This window comes from Trichosurus vulpecula, chromosome 3 (genome assembly GCF_011100635.1).
Source record: "Trichosurus vulpecula isolate mTriVul1 chromosome 3, mTriVul1.pri, whole genome shotgun sequence".
NCBI lineage: Eukaryota > Metazoa > Chordata > Mammalia > Diprotodontia > Phalangeridae > Trichosurus > Trichosurus vulpecula.
In genome coordinates this window covers 282,453,903-282,474,589 of record NC_050575.1, presented here as the reverse complement: position 1 = coordinate 282,474,589, position 20,687 = coordinate 282,453,903, and the positions used below count along the sequence as shown (strand labels likewise).

At 41.3% G+C, this 20,687-nt stretch overlaps 1 protein-coding gene across 1 annotated transcript; it reads left to right on the top strand.

The window, feature by feature from the left end:
- The first annotated feature begins 16,578 nt into the window (after positions 1 to 16,578).
- Positions 16,579 to 20,394, top strand: THBD (thrombomodulin). The gene has a single exon (XM_036752982.1). The coding sequence runs from the start codon at positions 16,773 to 16,775 to the stop codon at positions 18,483 to 18,485; it is 1,713 nt and encodes a 570-aa protein (XP_036608877.1). The 5' UTR covers positions 16,579 to 16,772; the 3' UTR covers positions 18,486 to 20,394.
- The last annotated feature ends 293 nt before the right edge of the window (positions 20,395 to 20,687 follow it).

Here is a 20,687-nt window from a genome sequence, read left to right as displayed (position 1 = left end):
CATATAGTCAAAGCTATCATTTTTCTAGTAGCAATGTGTGGCTGTGAGAGTTGGACTATAAGGAAAGCCAAGTAGTGCAGAATCAATGCTTTTAAATTGTGTTACTAGGGAAGACTTTTGAGGGTCCCTTGGACAGCAAAGAGATGAAATTAGTTAACATTAACTCAGACTATTCACTGGAAGGTCAAATACTGAAATACTTAAATACCTTGGCCACATTATGAGAAGACAGGACTTATTTGGAAAGACCCTGATGTTAGGAAAGATTGAAGGCAAAGGGAAAAGGGGATGGCAGAGAATGAAATGGGTAGATATTGTCATGGAAGCCACAAACATGAGCTTGGACAGACTTTGGAAAACAGTGTCAGATAGAAGGGGCTAATATGCTATTGTCCACGAAGTAAGGAAGAGTCACACACAAGTGAATGACTGAACAACAGCAAACCAAGCTTTTACTCCTTAGCAATATTAAATTTAAAAGTTATTTTCATCTTCAAATGTCAACATCCTTTACTTACTGATTCCATTAATGTCTATGTATTAATAACTGCATTTTATAGATGAAAAATCACACTCCCAGGAAACTTTATGCTAATAGTCTTTATTTCTCCTTTGTTAAAAGTTAAGTTTGTGTAGTCATATAATAAATATGATTAAAAACACAGACATTTATTGTTGAAAAATATCTTTTAAAACAACCTATAAGACCTAGTTGCTGACTCAGCATAATATATTATTATTCATTAGCATAGTACGTACGTTTGCAAATCTCCAGGACTCCAATAGAACTGCAATGTGATCAGCATGAATGTTCTCTCCAACCATGAACATCAGAGTGCCTCCATGCTTGTTCATCCTAAGTCCTGCCCATGTCTTCTCACAAGGTCAACACACAGCATGCACCCAATGTGCTACTTTAGCGTCGGGGTATATAATTTTAAAATTCTCATTTCTTTAGATTTTTCATTCTATAGTTTCAATAACACAAAGAAAAGTTTAAGCTTGAAAAATCTACTTCTGGCATTAGAAAAAATGAGTGTCAAAAATTTCACATTTCAAGATTTTAACTTTCACCAAGAGAAATTTAACGTTCATAATAAATACTTTCTAAAGCTTGGCTTAGGTGAAAACATAGTTTTGAGTGTAGAAATGGTTGAAAAGCTGTATCCTGTGCAATGTTGATGCCAGCCTGGAGGAAGTTATTTTTATTAATGTCTTGGGTAAATGCAGAGATGATATGCTTATTGAATTTATAAATGACACAAAGTTGGAAGGATAGCAAATCCACTAAAATGACAAAATCAAGCTGGTAAATTATCTTGACAGACTGGAGCCAAGAAAATGAAATCCAACAGAGATAATATAAAATCTGTATTTAGGTTCAAAAAAATCAAATCAGCAAATCCAGCCAATCATGGAGTTAAATGAAGGAATGAAACACTTATTAAGCACTTGGTGCAAAGCATTGTGCCAAGCACTGACAATAGAAAAGCAAACCAGTCTCTGCTCTCAAGGAGCCCATTGGCTAAAGGAGGAAGGGAACACATCTGGAAATGTACATCTGGAATGGTATGATCCAATCAGGTCTACAGGAGCCAAATGATCTATTATTTGTTCCTTTAATTCTTCCTTTAGCCCCTTCCTAAATATGCTACCTCCTTAACCACCAATCACTTGTACCTGACCAAATTTTTTGTCATTTGCTCTGGTTGTCCTTCGAAGACTGGCAGTAATATAATAGGAGGGGATGGAGTAGAAGCTGCTTGAAGTATATGAGAAGTAGGCCTAGTGAGGTGAACTACTGATTGTGTGTATACATACATACATACACACATACATGTACAACACACACACACAGATATACACATACACTGAAGGTAATTTGTGGGGTAGGACACTAACAACTGACTGAATCCTGAAAGGCAGAGTACCAAGAGGTGACATGAGCTAAGTCTTAAAGGTTCTAGAGGTTCTAAGAGGTTAAGATGAAAAAGAAAAGCATTTCAGGAATGGGAGATTGTCTGCATATAAGGAGGTGGGAAATGGAATGTGAGGCCAGTTTGGCTAGAGGGAATAAAAAGGAGTAATATGAAATCATCATGAAAGACAGACTGGAGCCAAATTGGAAAGTGCTTTAAATGACAGAAAAAGGAGTCTATTTTATCCTGAAGGTAATAGGGAGCCACTGAAGCTTCTAGACTGGGTGAGTCATATGATCAGAACTGAAAATACCTGAAAAAGGAAAGGGTTATTTCAGAAAGTAGTGTAGTTCTCCAGAGCAAAGTTCTTTGTCACCAGAGATCTTTCAAGTGAAGGACCAATGAATACTTTACAGGAATGGTATAAAGATCACTTTGGCTTTAGGAAGAGACTAGATTAGATGGCCTCTGAGATCCCTTTTGATGTTAAGAATTTGATTTTATGCTTAATGGCAGCAAGTCAATAACATAATAGATGCATTTTATCTTTGGTAAATTTCTCATCCAGGCACCTAAGGTTCATTATAGTCTTTTTTGAGAATAATCTAAGTTTACTAGATAACCCAACTGTTTTTATAATTCTTGCAAATGTTTCCTTTTAAGTCTCCTGATAAGTACATAATGCACTCATAAGACCACCTCCTCAGGAAATGTTTGTCAGAATTACAACTTTCACTTTAAGCTTCTCAATCCTCAAGTTTTGAACATTTCTTTTTGTGAAAAGAGTCTTAAAAGGAGAAAGACTCACCAGTTTAGGGAGCTTCATTTCAAATACCCTTTCCCTTCAAGGACCCATTCCCTTTTGGCTACAAAGTGGAAGATTAAAATCTTCATGGCAATGTTACTGGGGAGTGGGGGGTGGGGGTGGAGTTGGGGGAGGGGCAGCCGTTGAAAGCACAGGATAACCCAGATAAAGCAGCTGGAGAAAGGAAGGCATGGTACTTTATTTATCCAGCCCAGCCTGGCCCAAGCACTTTTCTGTAACCTCTCACTCGCCACCTACTGATAAAAGCAGATACTGCATTATATAATTTCCCAAAGAACCATTCATTCCAAGTGTGCCACACCCTTGTTTCTCTATTCCTAATAGGTTAGTTGGTTTTCATATTAGTTCCCTTTCGAAAAAGATCTAGTAGAAAATGAGAGTTGAAATGCTCTGAAAATCCAGACAGAAAGAAGCTGGTGCAGTGTAAAAAGCTGATGGACTTGAAATGAGATGACCTGGGTTCTGTTCTTGGTTCTCTCTCAGGCACTTATAAGTCAAGTGACCTTGGGTAAGTCATTTAACTTCTCTTTCTTTCAGTGTCTTTATTCATGAAATGGAGAGGTGATAATAGCCTTCTAACTTATATCACATAGCTTTAATGCAGATCAAATGAGAAGTTTGTGGAAGCATTCAAGAATCAATGAAGCATTATAGGAATCTAAGGGTTTATGATTATCTAGGCTTCTCTGATAGAGCATGTGGCTACAGAATGAGGGGTTGAGACCTCAGAAGAATCTTTTTGTTCAATTTGTCTATTGAATATCTATCAGTATCTATTGAATATTAAATACTTCTAAAACAGAGAAGAGATCTGTTATTAGAAAAGGGAATCATGGTACCCTTTCATTTGACTTCATCTCTAACCTGATTCTGTTTTTTTTTCATAAATTTCACAAAGAATGACTGTGGGAGGCATCTCATTTTAAGGTCTTCTTTGTTTTGTCTCTTAACCTATTGCTGCCTTCTGATCAGCATTAATTTGATTAATTGTTCCAAACTCAAACCCTTAATGAATAGTCCCTGTATTAGCGTATGTCTACCAGAGCATTTCCCCCATCTCATCTTAGCAATAATGCCATAGTTGTGTTTCCTATAGTTGAACCTTGTCCCTAAAGCTGTTGTTGCTATTCCTTACAGTAACACTCAGCATCTTATGTCAAGGGTATCATGGTACTGAGGAAAGACCAAAGAATTTAGAAATGGGAGGGACCTGGGTTTGAATCTCTTCTATGTTTTTTTTTTGCTATATGTGTGGATTTGAACAAGTCACATGGCCTCTCTGAATTTCATTTTCCACATTTATGAAATGCAAGAGGAGAGGCCAGGCATGGTGGTACACATTTGTAATCCACGCTCCTTGGTGAGTCTGAGGGTAGTGGACCACTTGAGTTTGAGAATTCTGAGCCGTAGCAAAGTTAAAGCTGCTGGGATATCTGAATGAAGTCTGGCACTAATATGAAGAGTCTCTAGGAATGAAGGGCTTGTGGGCTGCCTAAGGAGAGGCAAAATGTTCCACAGCAGAAAAATAGAGCAAGTGGAAGATTCCATGCTAATCAGCACTGGAATTGGACTTGTTAGGGCTTGATGTACCTCCAGCCCGAGCAAGATAGGATGACTCAGTCTCAAAAGAAATAAAACAAAAATCAGAGAGGGGGTATTAGGCCAAATCATTTTTATCTTCCCTTTTAGCTTTGCTATTTATCAAAGCAGACCACACATTTAAAACTGGAAAGAGCATTCCATGTGCGAAGAACAACGTACCAAGCTCGGAGTGACATAGATAGATAGGCTTGCTGCCTGTTGATGAGCAGGGTCTTCCAGGCTCACCCTAAAACTCTAGATGGTCCAAAAGAGTTGAGAACACAGGAGCATGATGAGCAAGGCTCTGCAAAAGGACTTCATTTGTCCTTAAGTGTAACTCCAGGTGTTAGTTTTGGAGCCAGACTGCCCTGTTCTGTCTCTTATTTACAAATAGTCTGCTGCTCACAGACTTAGGAAGTAAGGAACCAAACATTTATTGTGTTAGCTATATATCAAGATAAGTGTTTTTACAAATTCTCAAAAACCCTGGGAGGCAGGTGCTGTTATTATCCCCACTTTACAGCTGAGGAAAACAAAGACTCAGAGGCAGTCAAAGGTTAAGTGACTTGCCTAGAGTCACCCAGCTTAGTAAGTATGTGAGGCTGACTTTGAATTCAGATCTTCCTGACTCCAGGCCCAGTTCTCTATTGACTACACCAACCTAGCTGTTTCTTGAGGTAGAGGAGTAAGGATCAGGGATCGCACCCTTAAAATTCTCTTTCTCTTTTGAATTGATGAAGATCATAGAGCTTCATGTCCAGTACAAAGAGTTTGGGGGTGGGGGAGGGGGAGGGAATCTTGTTTGAGAGCCAATTGAGACTCTATAAGCATAAAAACGTTCCATCTAAAAACCTGGGCATCTCTCACCAGTGGTCTTGGCTGGCAATAGACTGAGGTTTCATCAGAAGTATGTGACCAAGTATAAAATGGGCAGTGGTAAGAGCTATTTTTACTGCCCCAACCACATTGTCTTCTAATCCTCTTCCCTAGGAGATGCCCCAGGAATCTTTCCACTGAACCACAGTGCCTTGGCAGGAGTCAAGTCCTCTTTGGATTATACCCACGCTTCCTTTCTTCGCTACACATTTCCCTCCAGGAACCACTCTTCAATAACAGAGGAAAGGAATCTGATAAACTCATTTATTCTAGTGTAATAGACATAGAAACACAGATTCTAAAGCTGGAAGGAACCTTAGAAGCCATGGAGTCCAACCCCTTACCTTACAAATGAAAGAAAGGTTAAGTAACTTAACCAGAATTGCACAGCTAATAAGTATATGAGGTGAGAATTGAAGCTAGGTATGCTTACTTTGAGGCTAGTGTTATATTCTCTATTCCAGGCTACCTTTCCATACTAACTAGCTTATTTCCTTCCAGGAAATGCATATAGATGCATTTAAAAAGAGCATGTGAAGAGGGCAAGGCCAAAAACAAAGGAATGAATGGTTGATATTAGAATTTCCGACATTAGTGCAGTGAAATTTCATGTATGATGCAATTATTCAGACAGGTCTTACTAAAATCCTTCAAATCATTCCACTTGTCTACCCACTCCCTATCCCCAGTTTTCACACACACACACACACACACACACACACACACACACACACACACACATTATATACACTAAACTATATCTTCCTTCCTATAAGGGTAACCCCGATAGGGAATCAAGGGATAGTAGAAACAACCCAGATATTAGGGAGATTAGGTCTAAATATAAATTCTATTTTTTATTGATTCGTTGTTTTATTCATTGTCATTCATTTATTCATCCATAAATCATGAATTATTCATTCGTTCACTTATCCATTCATTCAACAAGTATTTATTAGCCCTAGCTCTGCTATTTGGAGGCAGTGTAGTTCAGTGGAGAAACAAGTAGATTTAGAGTCAGGGAAACTGGACTCAACTCTTGCCTCTGCCACTTGCTACATGTGTATCTTTGAACAAATCACCTAACCCAGGAGAGGAGAACTTGTGGCCTCAAGTCCACATGTGGCCATCTAGGTCCTCAAGTGCAGCCCTTGGCCTCCAGGCCGCAGGTTCCCCACCCCTGATAACCTCTCTGGGCCTCAGCTTCATCTATAAGCTCATAGGGCAGAATTAGATGACCTCCAAGGTCCCTCTCAGCTTAAAATCTACAATCTTATACAATAACTTGATGCTTACTACTTCACTACTCTTGGTAAGTGATTTAATCTGTGTCTTAAGTTTTTCACCTGTAAAGTGAGAGGAGTAAAATTTGTATTACTTATCTTGTAGAGTTCTTTTGAGAAAAGGATTTTTTGTTTATTTTTTAATCTCAAAGCATCATACTTCAAAGTTCTGTGATTTTTGAAGAAGTGGATACTCCCTTGTGGTCAAACTGGTAATAAGCTTCACTGAATTTAAGCTTGTCCCTTAATGATAGACCAAGAATTCCATAAATGCTAAGTGTCATTATCTTAGCTTCTCCATCTATAAAAGTGGAATTGATTAAATACTTCCTCAGAATTACTACAACAATATATATAAATATGTTGAGGTTTAGTCTTTGCCCACCGAAGGATGCCAAAAACTGTTGTGGTTTCATGATGTGCTGTGGTAGGACCATTCCAAAGAATTCAGAGTCAGACCAACTCTAATCCAAGTATAGGCATTTATTGAGATTGTGACACCTCTCATGGAGTGGGCTAAGTTCTAAGAGGAACCAGCAAGTTCAGAGAAAGCAAGATGGATTTTTATAAGGTAAAGATGCAATTACATAACATAAATTATGAATATTAAAAAGGCAGGAGGGGTTTGTCAAGGGATTAGGTAATAGGGGAGGGGCCTGTTCTATGGTTTGGTGGTCAAACATTCTGGTCGTGCTGCCCTCCAATTGTCTAGCGATTGTGTTTCTGTCTGGTCAAGATGGATAGTTAGGTATTGTGGTCCTGCCTTGGGCTAAATGGATGATCTGATTGTGGTTGAGTCTAAGAACACACCTGTTCAAATATGTGAATTGGATCTGAGGGCAGTGGTTAGCTAGGGACAGTAGTTATATTGAATCTGTGGTGGGGTGAGTGACTAGGTAGGTGCAGCGGGCCTGCTGTTCAGTAGGGCCTATATGGAAGTTAGAATATTGGGGCTGGGGGCAGCTTTATTAGGATCCATCATCTATCTATCTATCTATCTATCTATCTATCTATCTATACACACACACACATTCCCATATATATACACACATATATACCTGTATGTATGTATTTATGTATATATGCATATATATACAATGTGGGTGTGTATAAATGTATGTTGCTATATTGATATTGTTCTATGGACATTTTCCAGGCTACGTAGCATGAGGTACAGATTATAGAACAGTTGAACACCTGGCAGAAGACAGCTAAGTCATGGCAATACAACATTCACATCTTGGCTCTGATGGTGGCCTTGGGCTAGTCATTGAACATCTCTTGGCCTCAGTTTCCTCATCTGCAAAAGGAGGGGGTTGGACTAAATTTCCCTCGAGGTTCTTTCCATCTATAAATCAATGATCCTGTCATCTTGTGATCTATTTAGCAGCCCCCTCCCCCAGAAAAACCACTGAAAACTGGTTGTGTGTCAAACACAACGAAGGCATATGCCTGGGGAACCACCAGTTTGTACACATTGCATATGTTGCAGAAAGTTACAAGAGCCCTTTGTGCTCTCTCTGCACAGAGGTTAATATGGTTTGTGTGAATCTGGCTTTTTTTTTTTCACCTGGCTCTTGCTATTGGCTCCACCCCATCCCACGGTCAGAACACTTTCTGTCCTGAAGTTATGGAGACTGTGAAGGAGGAGAGAAGATGCCCATTCAGTCTTGCAGCTTGGAGTCCAAATAACCCAGCTCTTTCCAAGCCGTGTTCTCCTAATAAGGAAGCTCTGAGCTTCCTGAGAATTACCTCCACTTTCTAATTTCCAATCTACAAAGTGATTAAAAGTAAGATAAAGCAGAGAAAGACACCTTAACATGGAATAGTTGTCATCTTCTGTCTTGGCAACACATCATCTTTGGTTTCAGCTTCCCTCTTAAACTACAGGATGCTCCTAAAGTTTGGACACATAGGCAGAAAATGCATATTTTCAAGAAATGAAATGATTGAAATTTTCAAAATCTTATTTAATTGGAATATTAACAAATAACATCTTCAACTTCAAATAACATCACATGATTTCATATTCATATTCCAAGAGTGAATGTACTAAAATTGATGGCAACGTGGAATTATTGAGTTTTTGCATCGAGTTCACGTGAATCTTGCAAAGCGCATCAACCTCTGCATCACAAATGATGGAAATCATATTGAAGATGTTACTTGTTAATATCCCAATTAAATAAAATGTTGTTGAAAATTTCAATCATTTCATTTCTTGAAAATACACATTTTTCCTTATGTGTCCAGACTTTAGGAATACCCTGTATTGTTATGAAATCTCTTTCTCAGAAAAGCAATGTTCCTTCAGGTACACGTGTGTTGGGAGTGTCACAAAGGTCTGTTTATTATGTTAGAATGTGGAGAATCCTCAGTGGTGGTCAGGGATTCAAGTGTGCATTCAAAGAACTCAAACTCTTTGGAGCCAAAGAGCCCTGGAAGGTGCCAAGTACATATGCCTTTCCTTTTTGTAATTTAGGATTTTGTAATAGTAGAAATAAGTGTCTCTATTTAAAACCTTAAGACTCTTGCCTTTTCATGTTTTCTTCTTTCTTACTTATGGCTCCTCTTCTCTGCACCCCCACCCCACCCCACCCCAACAATATGATTTTATCACCATAACATTGTTATTATTGCTAGAAGACTAATTTTGTAGTGAACAATATTTTCACTACCCCAGGGCAGTTATAATGGAAAGGAAAAGGCAGGCTGAAATATTGCAACATTACAATTAATAATAAGAATAATCAGAATAATTTATCATTTATATCACCTGGTCCACAAAATGTCAGAAGCCACAATAGCTTCTTCCTTATCCTCCCTCTTCCAATATAGTAAAGCAAATTGAAAAAGCCCTGACTCTGTCTCTCTCTCCCCCTGCCCTCTCTCCATACAGACACACACACACACATACACACACACACACACATATATGTATGTGTGTGTGTGTGTGTGTGTGTGTGTGTGTGTAGTTATCAGGGCTGCTATGAACTCACCTTCAAGAATTTCAAAAGACAAAACTCACTGGATAGGTATCATGGAGATATACATACATGGCACCTATACCATTCAACAAATATTTAAGTAACAATAGCTAAAACTTATATAGTGCTTTAAGATTTGGAGATAATTTTACATACTATCTATTAGATAATTGGATTATCACACCAACTCTGTGAGATATTTGCTATTAATATCCTCATTTTATAGATCAGAAAACTGTGGCTGATAGAGGTTAGTGACTTTGCCCATGGTCATCCAGCTAAATAAATGTTTGAGGATGGCATTGAATTCCTGACCCTAGGTCCAACACTCTTTATGCTGTGCTACATTGCCTCTAGAGACCTAAGAAGTATCTATTCTATATAGAACACTCCTGCTAGAGCAATACCTCCTCCTCTCTCCCATCTTACTCTTAGGTTCCCAAGTAAACAGCTATACATTAGGTTTAAGGTACTCTGTGAGTCCTCACTCCTAAAATTATAGCTCACAAGCACCCCCTGGTAAACCAGTCAATTGACAAATTTTATAAAAAGCCATTGACTAAGATATTGTAACAAAACATTTCTTCCATAAATCCTCCTGTAAATATACACAGCATCTATGGGAAGAGTGAGCATGCCCATAGAGTAGACAAGTAGAGAAGAGCATGTTTATGGGACATACATGGCCCAGAAAATTTGCCTCTCCAGCACATTAGGGCCCTGCTACCCTTTGCTTTCTCATGCTGTCCTTATGCTGCTCCCTCTGAGACCAACATCCACTGGGAAGGTGTCTTAGCTGGATTCCTTACTGCTATTCTTCTCTGCAGTTCAATTCCCTCAACAGCCAGGGTAATTTTCTCAGCTCATAACACTCTGGTCTCTTGCCTTGGCTTACTGGGCCTTCTCCTTGATAGGTACAGTGTTTCCTACTGTTCTGTTCCATTAGTAGTTCTGTTGCAAAATGCCATTATCAATGTGGATTGGAGGAGAGTGAAATTCCTTTCATCTCAGAGGTGAGAAAGGCTTCTTCTCAAGAACTAAGTTCTTTCATAGCTTTTTTTCTTCTAGACTCAGAAGGCTCAGATTCTTTAGAGCTGTCTCCTACCTCAACTCATCTCATAGAGTTTCTTGCTTTAAAGGGCCACTGAGGATATAGTTAATGGTTAGTGAACCCCTAAGTCCATCAACCTTGCTTAAAGAACTTGATACCTCACAAAGACACCACAAAGTATATGTTATTGTAATTAATAGCCTTACTATCTCTTTTCTGTATTTCTATCCTTTAAATTCTATAACTTCATCGACTGGCCCCATCTCCCTACATAAGGCATATGCCTCTCAGAGAGTCAGTGTGGTGAGGTCAGGTAGATCTGGTTCCAAGTCCCATCTTGAAGACATACTGGCTATGTGATCCTGTCAATCATTTATCCTTTCATTCATCTATGGAACTGGCTCAATCACACCCAGAGCTGAAGTGAAAGTGCTGATCTGCATTGAAGTTTCCTCACATGGGAGTTCCATAGACCAATGAAATCACAGCTGCAGTCACTTTCACTATTGTAAGGTGGATTGATATATAAGATATATGGAAGAAGAGAAGATACCATAGTTATGGAAACAAATCTTAGAATTCATTAATACAGAAAAAGGTAACCAAGAGAATAACCATAACTACCACATGACTGCTATAGAAAATTTTCATGAGTCATCCAAATATGAATCAACAACATTCTCAATGAAGATATTAGAATAAAACAAGCAGGCTTTCCACAAGTGATATTCAATAATGGACTACATTTTTTACCTTTTCATAGTTGACTAAAAAATAAATCTCATTATATATTTTTACGAATTGTAAAAAAGAATTTAGTTTAGTAGAACAAAATGTTAATTTATAAATCTTTTTCCTAATAAAACATCTCATATCCATTCAACAAAATACTTCAAAAGTCCTTAAAAAGTACAAGAACAGAAATAACCCTATCCAATGACTCTCTAATAATCAATACTAAGAAAAGCACAAAACAGGGAGGTGTTTGCATGCCAAAGGTATTCATCATTATGATAGAGGAAAGACAATGAAGAATCAAAGTTGAAGAGAGTTTTGCTGAAGAAGGTTTGTGTCTTCAGGGGTGTTCCTGGTTAGAGATGACATTGTACTGATTGTGTCAAGCTCAAGAACAGTGCAGGGCCTTCTGGAAGAGATCTGTAATCACTCAAAGGACTTTGGCTTAACTATCCACAGAGGAAAGACCAAGTGGATGAAAAATGTTTATTGCCTAGATTATAATATATATTCAGATGGACATTCTATAGAGCTTGTTCATTTGTATACATAACTAGGCCAGATAAACAACAAGTTGGGCCCAGAGATGAAGAGGAGGAAGCAAGTGGGATGGATTGCATTTAGATAACTACAAGCTTTTTTTTTAAATGATCCCATTTGCTCTTGAAAGCAAAGGCCCATTAAAAAAAATCACCATTGTACCAGAGTCTCTGCATGACAGAGAAACATATAATTCATCACTTTCCGAAGAGCTAAAAATGAATATCATAGAGAGGATAGTGAGGAGGTATATGTTGTATATAAGCAGTATGCCACATATAATACGTAAGAAGAAGAGGAGCAAAAGATATCATCATCGAGAAATTGAGTGGTCAGATGGCAAGAATGAGGGATGAGAGGTAGACGTCCAGAGTGCTCCACTTATACTATCATAAGAAACAGAAGAAGTCCTCTAGCAGATTGGTTAGGTCCTTTGTGTTGAATTTATGGTAGGACTTGGGACAAGAAATGCCCAGGATGGCTTTCTATCTACATCTTTGGAGGAAGCTTTCAAACTCATGAGATCATAAATCCATTTGATTATGGAATATATGCAAGGCACTGTTTTATGCGTGGTGAGATATATAATCCAGCCCCCAGAAGCTTATAACTCAGCAGGAAAGATAAAAATAAAACAATGACTTGTAATACAGTATAAGAATGATTCACATGTATGTAGCTTTAAAGTTTACAAAGCACCCCCCGCCACCACAACTTTGTGAAGGAAGCATCACAAGGATTGTAATCTTTGTTTTGATAGGTGAGTCCTTGTACTGAATTACTATTCTGACATCCCATCTCTTCATGGAGGTGACACTAGGTTCCCAATGCCTGTGTACAAGCTCTAATTATTCCTACAGAGGCAGAAAAGATTCCAATATAGCCCAATGAAGGCCAAAAAGGCCTGTAGCCCAACCTAGCTAAGTTCTGAGAGGTTCATCTTCAGGCTAACTGTAGCAACTCTTCAGAGACTATCTATTAACATTTATGAGTTTGAGATAAGTTACAAACAATTGGTCAGTTGAGGTCTCTCATTGGCAAAACTACAGATTTTTTATAAAAAAAAAATTTATGTGACTTGTCCATAGTCACACAGCTAAGTGTCAGGAGTCTCAGACTTATGACTCCAGCTTGTTTCCAGTTCTAATTCTCCCTCCTCCAAAAATAAAATAAGACAAAAAATCACTATAACACTTTTAAGCAGAAAAGGGCCACCTCTGACTGAATGAACTAGGGAGGCTTCTTTGAGGAGGTGGCATTTGGTCTGGATGGTGAAGGAGAAGTAAAATAATGAATAATAAAAGTTGAGTGAGAGCATTCCAGTAATTCAATTCAACAAACATTTAGCAAGTGCAGACAACGTACCAGGCACTGTGTTAAGCACTAGAGATGTAAAGACAAAAATTAAAGTTTTTTCTCTCCAAGGAGCTCACATTCCACTAAAAACAAACAAACAAACAAAAAAAATAAAGGGGAATGGACCAGATCACAGCTGAGGGCTCTTCCTGCTTCTAAACCCTTGATCATAAGATTGAAAGATCCATTTCATTCATTTAGCAACCAGAAAGATACCTGGAGTCCAGAGACCCAGTTCCTAGACTTAAATTTATGCCAGTAATCATCTGTGCTACCTAAACAAATTCAGTCTCTCTCAGACCTACTTTTATCATTTGTGAAATGAGTAGCTTGTCCTAGATCTTATCCAGCTCCAATAATCTTTTATTCCAACCTCCCCTGTCCCCAGGGTGATGTTCTCATAGAGCTCCAAGCTGCAGCTTCCCAGGCTTACTGGCCTGGTAGGCTGACAGTTCCCTGAACGTCCCTCCCCCCTTCCGAAAAGGGACACTCGTAGTTGGTCTGCCTGATTTAGTTACATCCTACCCGTCTTTTTCCTGACGCTATCTTCTCTGAGCTGGAATACAGGTCCCGCTGATGCGGAAGCCAGGACTGACTCCAGGAGACTGGCTGGAGTCTCCTTCCAGATGACATGCACAGTTCCGGATAATCTGTGGGTGGAGAGAGGTCACCTTTTCTCATCGTCACGGGAGGAGGTGACCCAGATGACTAACGCAGAGTCACAGTGCCTGATAAGGGGCTCCTTATCCCACCCAACCTCTGAGATTTGGGGGGCAGGGAGGATAAGAGTGCTCCGCCCTTATCTACCAGTGATAAACATTCAGACCTAGTCCGGTCCCGTCTAGACTGGTCAGTAGACTAGATATCAATACTATACCATTTCTACATTTTTGGACTCCCTTAGAAGGCAGCTGGTGGTGCAGTGAATAGACTACTGGACCTTGCATAAGGAATAAGGGCTCAAATGCAGCCTGGGACGCTTATTAGTTGGGAGACCCTGTACATGTCATTTAACTTAACCTCAACCTATTTCCTTATCTGTAAAATGGAAATAATTGTAGCACCTACTTCCCAAAATTGTTGTGAGGATAAAAAAAACACCAGTATATATATATATATATATATATATATATATATATATATACATATAAAGCTACTATTTTTGTACCCTAGCATAAACTCTGCTCAAATTTTGGGTAAAGCGGCCTGGAAGTGAAGCCAATTACAGACAGCTTCGCGCACTCTCTTCAGGGAAGGGAATGGGAACACGAAATCTGCATTCTGTCCATCCAAGGCTATGCAAGCTTCTCCAATCTGGGGGGTCTGGGGCGGGGTGTGGCGAGCAAATCACTTCAGGGCACTGAGAGAGGCGGTGCTGGGCTCAGCGCTGCTATGTTGCCCTGGGACTCTGTGAGAGTTCTCGTTGTGCATCATCCCTTGGGGAAAAAAATAAAAATAAACAGACAGTAGGAGGCAATATGACTTCCTCGTCCCATCCCCCAACTCCTTTCATACTTATTCTCCCTGACTCCCAGTCAGGGCTTAAGTTATGTTCTATTCAACTCCAAGGACCAGCCTTCCCACCCCCACCCCTTACCCCTGACAGTCAGGGAGTCCGACTTCCAAAACTCTGTGCCCAAGTGCTTTAGTTCCTCACGTGAGGAAGTTCTCTCATTCGCCTAAAAGTTACATTTAAAATCTAGGATTGCTTCACTGGCCTGGAGGTAGGATAATAGCAAAACACCTACACACCACTGCGGAGAGCTGACTTCCACAGATCTGTCTGTTCCAGTTAAGGGTCAGGTGCTCCACAAAGCTGCGGACCCAGGCTGGGTCCAAGCTCTTCAAAGAGTACTCCCAAGCAATTTGCCTTGAGGTGATTTGGTAGAGTTCAACAGCACCCCCTCGTGGTGCTTTAAAGGGGACCAGCACAGGGCGGGAGTCACCAAATAAAGGGGGAAAAATACTCCTCTACGCAACTTTTTGGTTTTTTCCCTTTGGTTTGTTTTTGGTTGTTCGGTTCCATATTTTGCACAGAATTATGGGTGAACTAAAGTTGTAAGGGTGAAAGTCACGGACAACTCATGCTTTCTGCGAAGCTTTCTTGACTACCCCAGTTTTCAGTGAATAGCTTTTCAGCCTCCTCAGTCACCGCCCTCCCTCCCGCTCCTCCCCCCCCCACCCGCCCCATTTATCTGCATTATCGACTTTGGTTAGTTGGTTGTTTCATTCACTCATTTAAAAATATTTAACAGTCTGAAAATCATGTGTACGTATCTAAATATCTGTCTTTGTTTGCCATAGTCTTCTCCCCCTAGAACGTGAGCTCCTTGAGAGCAGGGACCCTGTGTTTGCCTTTCTTTGTATCCCCCCTGCTTAGCACAATGCCTGACACACAAGTGGTTGTTGCCTGACTAATCTATAATCAGGAAACTGCTCTCCGGAGTCCTCCGCCAGATTGTAACCCTTCAAGGTGAGGGATCGCTTCTCTGACACTTCTTTGTTATCCCCAACATTGTGTGCAGTCTACAGCAGGCACTCTGTAAATGGTTGTGAAGGATATTCTTTTCTTCTCCAATATTCTGAGTAGCAAACAATTCCTATAGAAACGTATACTGTCAACAGAACTTCTGGAGACCTGGTGACAGAGCAAACTCCTTAAGTTTTCCCTAGAGGAAGGAGCTCCTTAGCCTGATGAGCTGATTTTCTGATGCCCCTAGAAGGGTAACAGAAGTTCTCCGAATTGGGCATTTGCCTCCCAGACTCAGTCATTAAAATTAAGTAACTCCTTTCTTTTCCTTTTTTCCCCCATTTAGCCAGTGGAAATTTCTTCCAACAAACTTTGCCAGGCTCCCCTGTTCAAAGATCAGTCGTTTCCTTCAACCCTGGGAAGAGCGGAGTGGAGGTGGCGGTATTTGCTAGGCTACAATATTTTCTCCACTAAAAATTCCCCACTCAGGAATTCTGGCTGCACTGTGCAGTTACGATAACCTTCCTCCGCCAACGACTTAAGAATCAGGAATAGTGTTTTGTTTCTTTTAAAGCAGGAAAATATCGGCAGGCATTACCCTTTGGGGTGGTCTCATTGTCTGGGAGATGGAGACCGTTATATTGTTTACTCTGTAATACTTTCCTCGGTCTATGCCCTCCACCCTGGCCCCCACACACCCCACCCCACCCCACCCCACCCCACCCCACCCCACCCAATTCACCCTCTTTGGCCTCCGCAGGGCTCAGCGATTTCTATGACTGTACTTTACTCATAGAGCGAGGTGATCGCAGCGTTTTGGTAACACAATAATCAGAGAATGCAGCATCAGCCCGTCCCACCAGGCACTTCCTTCCTTTCCCGAATTGCAAGGGAGGGCCGAGCACTTATAAAAACTTGGGCATCAACTTTCAGGCATGACAGAAACTCCCCTCGGCTGGGATCGGATGGTCACTGCATAGAGTAGAGAGAGTATCATCAAGAAGAAGGCAGCTTTCCCTTTCTATCCCAGAACACGTCAGGGCAAGATACCAGAACCCGGGGAAGCAGGAGAAATCGCAGTCGATTTCACTTCCCCCTTTTCTCCACCTCCCCCACTCTTCTTCCTCCCTGACGGCTGGCCTGAGAGAATGCTGCCTCTCCTGCTCCCGCTCCTCTCTATTCTGACTCTGGCTGACCTGGGGCTCCCAGACTCCCCAATTCTGCAGCCTGGTGGCAGCCAGTGCATCGAGGACGACTGCTATGCCGTCTTCTGGAACCCAGAGCAGTTCACTGGGGCGAACCAGGTCTGCCAGCAGCTCGGGGGCCACTTGATGACCGTGCGCTCTTCGGTGGCCGCAGATGTCATCTCTCTGCTTGCTCAGGGAGCCCCTGAAATCTCACCCCCAGACAGTCGCCTTTGGATCGGGCTGCAGCTTGGGCAGAACTGCAGCTACGAGCAGGAGGGTCAGCTGCGTGGGTTCAGGTGGGTCACGGGAGACAACAGCACCAGCTACAGTAATTGGAAGCACAGTGGCCGTGGCGCCCTCTGCGGTCACCAGTGTGTTGTGGTCTCCGGGGATTCTGCCTCTGGCTCCATGGAACTAGTCTGGGAGGAGCATTCGTGTGACTTGGCCACCGAGGGCTTTCTCTGCGAGTATAACTACCCCGGATCCTGCAAGCCCCTCAACCTGGAGCCCAGTATCGGTGCCAATGTCACCTACAGTACCCCCTTCGGGGGAAAGGGAGCTGACTTCCAGGCGCTACCGCTCAACAGCCACGCCTTGGTGGTGCCTCTAGGTTTGGACCTTGTTTGTATGAAGGTCGCGGAGACCCCCAGCTGGGTCAAGGAAAGCTTGGGACCCTGGGACTGCCGGGTGGAGAAGGGGGGCTGCTCCCAGATCTGCAAACAGGACAGCGGGGACCCTGAGTGTCTTTGCTCGCAAGGAACCCTTTCGAAGGCCGACCTGCGCTCCTGCCTGCCTGAGGGCGACTCGTGCACCCATGCGCGTTGTCAGCAGTACTGCGATGTCACTCCAGACGCTCCAGGCGGCTACACTTGCATGTGTGACTCGGGTTACTACCTGGGCGAAGACCGGCATAGTTGCGTGGACGTCGACGACTGTGCACTGGAGCCTAATCCTTGCCCACAGAAGTGCGTGAACAAGCAGGGCGCCTTCGAATGCGAATGTAACCCGGGCTTCGAGCTGCTAGACGGGGAGTGTGTGGAGCTGGTCAACCCCTGCTTCGGGATTAAGTGCGAGCATAAGTGTTTACCTTTGGAGGGGGGCACCTATCGCTGTACCTGCGAAGATGGCTTCGTACCCATTCCAGACCAGCCCGACAGGTGCATGCTGTTCTGCAACACCACTGCATGCCCGGCCAAATGCAACCCCTACAATGTAGACGACTGCAAGTGCCCGGAGGGCTATATTTTGGACGAGAACCAGATGTGCAGTGACATAGACGATTGTGAGGCAGGGGAGTGCAGGGGTGGTGAATGCGTCAACCTGCCCGGCAGCTTCCATTGCATCTGTGGCCCCAAGTACAAACTCAGTGAGACAGGCCAAGAGTGTATTTCCGAAGAACTCACCCCCGTTGATCTTGGTTCAGGAGAACTCCCATTCACCGATACTCCAGACACCACAACTTCCCCACCCACTGAAGGACCGGTGCATTCGGTCGTGATCATCGGTATCGCCATCAGCATCTTATCCATTGTCACAGTGCTCCTCGCCATCGTCTGCCACTTGAGGAAAAAGCAGTGTGCAGCCCGGGCTGCTCTGGATTACAAATGCGCAGGCCCCACCAAGGAAGAGTTTTTGCAGCAGGTGCGCACGGAGTCAGTTGCTCAGAAACTCTAAACCAATTGGCCTAAGCTCCCCTCAAGCATCCGGGGGGAAGGGCCCAAGGACAGCTTCAGTCCCAGTGCAGAGCTAAGGGGAGCTGACTGAACACAGATGAGTTTGATGCTATTAATAACGACTTAATCCCTTCTCCTCCCCACTCTGAGTCTTCTGCCCTCTGCCACATTACTCCCCCAACACACAGCACCTTACTTTTTCTTTTTCAGATCTGGGGAGACCTTATTGCCAGAAGCTTTTTCCCCCAGATATAAGGATTAATCAGTGGGAGCCACATTTAGGGAGTAGCTTGTAAAGACTCATAACAGTGACCAGCCATGGTGAACCCTCTGATCATCACTGGGGAAGATCATAAGGTGTTAATACAGATTACCAAATAACTTCTGACGATAATTCAGAGGCTTCAAAACTGTACTCTTAATCTGTAGCCCCAAATCTTCCACTTTTGGTTGAATTGGGATGAGTTTAGAAGTCCTTGACGGTGATTAGAATATTTATTTTTTTTAAGTATCTAAGTATCTAAGATACTTTCCTTTTCTGTTTCTTTCTCTTTTTTTTTTTTTTGTAAGAAAGACCTCTCTAACTGTCTCTTGATAGGTCTCAAACGAGAGCGGGAGTTCCTTTTAGGATATTAGAAAAATCTACTTTATCATGTGACTTTAAAATTTTCTCTGTGAATTTATATTATCTGTAGCTCTCACAAATGTGAAATCAAGACTCCTATTTGTTCAAATATCCCCTGTCCTTTACCAACCCTCCCTCTCCTACTGAGAGCTAGGATAACTTTTACCTCAATAAGTCTTCAAACAGCATGCCTTTCTGTCCTTTTTTAAAGAACTCTACTTTTATCTCTCTCTCTTCTCAGACTGTATATCTTGGCCAAAAAAATAAATAAATAACCATAGGGGGCAAATAGGAATTTTTTTTTCTTACCAATTCTTGTAAATTGTTACTCAAATCATTGACTTACATGAACAGCATAGGTTCAGTAAATTTAATATGCACAAGGTATTAAGTCACTTTGCTGGATTGGAACAGATATAAATCAAAATCTCACTGTATTTATCTTGTTTTAGGATTCTGGTGTATGATTGAATCAGAAAGTTGACATCATTGATTTTCTTTGCAGCTTACCTTTTGCCTTATTATAATGGTGAAAATGTTGAGAGGGTTGCTCTAACATGATCAAACTGATGTGAGAATGCAGGGAAGAACAGTGTCAGTGCTAGATTTGGGCTCAGGAAAGTTGGAGCTGTATGTCCCATTTTTGTTGTATATCTCCGTAGATGCAAAGTCAGAGCTGAGGGCATTTGTCAACAGGTAAAAGCATTGACAAGGAAACTACTAAGCCCTGCTGTTGACAGAAAGCATTTTTAAGAGAGGGGGGTGGGGAGGGAGAGTCGGGGAGAGCCTAGATCATCAAAAATAGAAGCCTTCATTGATCAGCCTCTCAGAAGAACTATACTTAACCATTTCAAATTGCCTCTGTAGACCTAGTTTCTACATCTCTGGAAATTCTTAAATAGGGGTCAATAAGGAACAAATAATAAGTCAAGTTTGGGGGCTTTATTTTAAAGAAGGTGAGAAAGTTTTATTTACTAGGCTGTTTTTTTTCTTATAGAAATGACCAGGTACATATAACTTGAGACTGCTATGCCAGGTTGGAGAATGTTTTTTGGTCCAGTTAAGCTAGGTTGATAAAATTGTTCTTCAGCTTTTGAAAAAGAGCAAATGTGTTATGCAAAGTACCTTTTTTACAGTAAAGTTTTTCTCTGCTGTTTTGTAAACTTGGCACATTTGTAAATAGTTATTTATTTATTGGAAATAAAAAATAGAGTACAGGCAAAAGCCTGGCTCCTGATTTCACTTGTAGAAAATAAAAGTTTTAAAACTGTTTATGATAACATGATCTTGGATTATTTATTTGTCTTAAGTTTTTAAAAATCCATTTATTTTTATTTTTAACATGTTTCTTATGTGCTGGATACACATGATAAGACAGTACAGAAGAGAGCATGCTTCAGAGAATAACACAACCTATGGTGGAACTTATCTTCATTTTCTTTCAAAGATTCTTTCCAAGGTGGGAACCTTCTACCTAACAAAAGAACTGTTCTGTTCTGTCACAAAACATAGAAAGAATTTGATGCTTCCTATAGGTGCCCCACAAATAATTAATGACTTTCTGTGGCCAAAGTTACT

Excerpts from the sequence above, each read along its gene's own strand:
- THBD (XM_036752982.1), top strand. The coding sequence starts at position 16,773 with ATGCTGCCTCTCCTGCTCCCGCTCCTCTCTATTCTGACTCTGGCTGAC.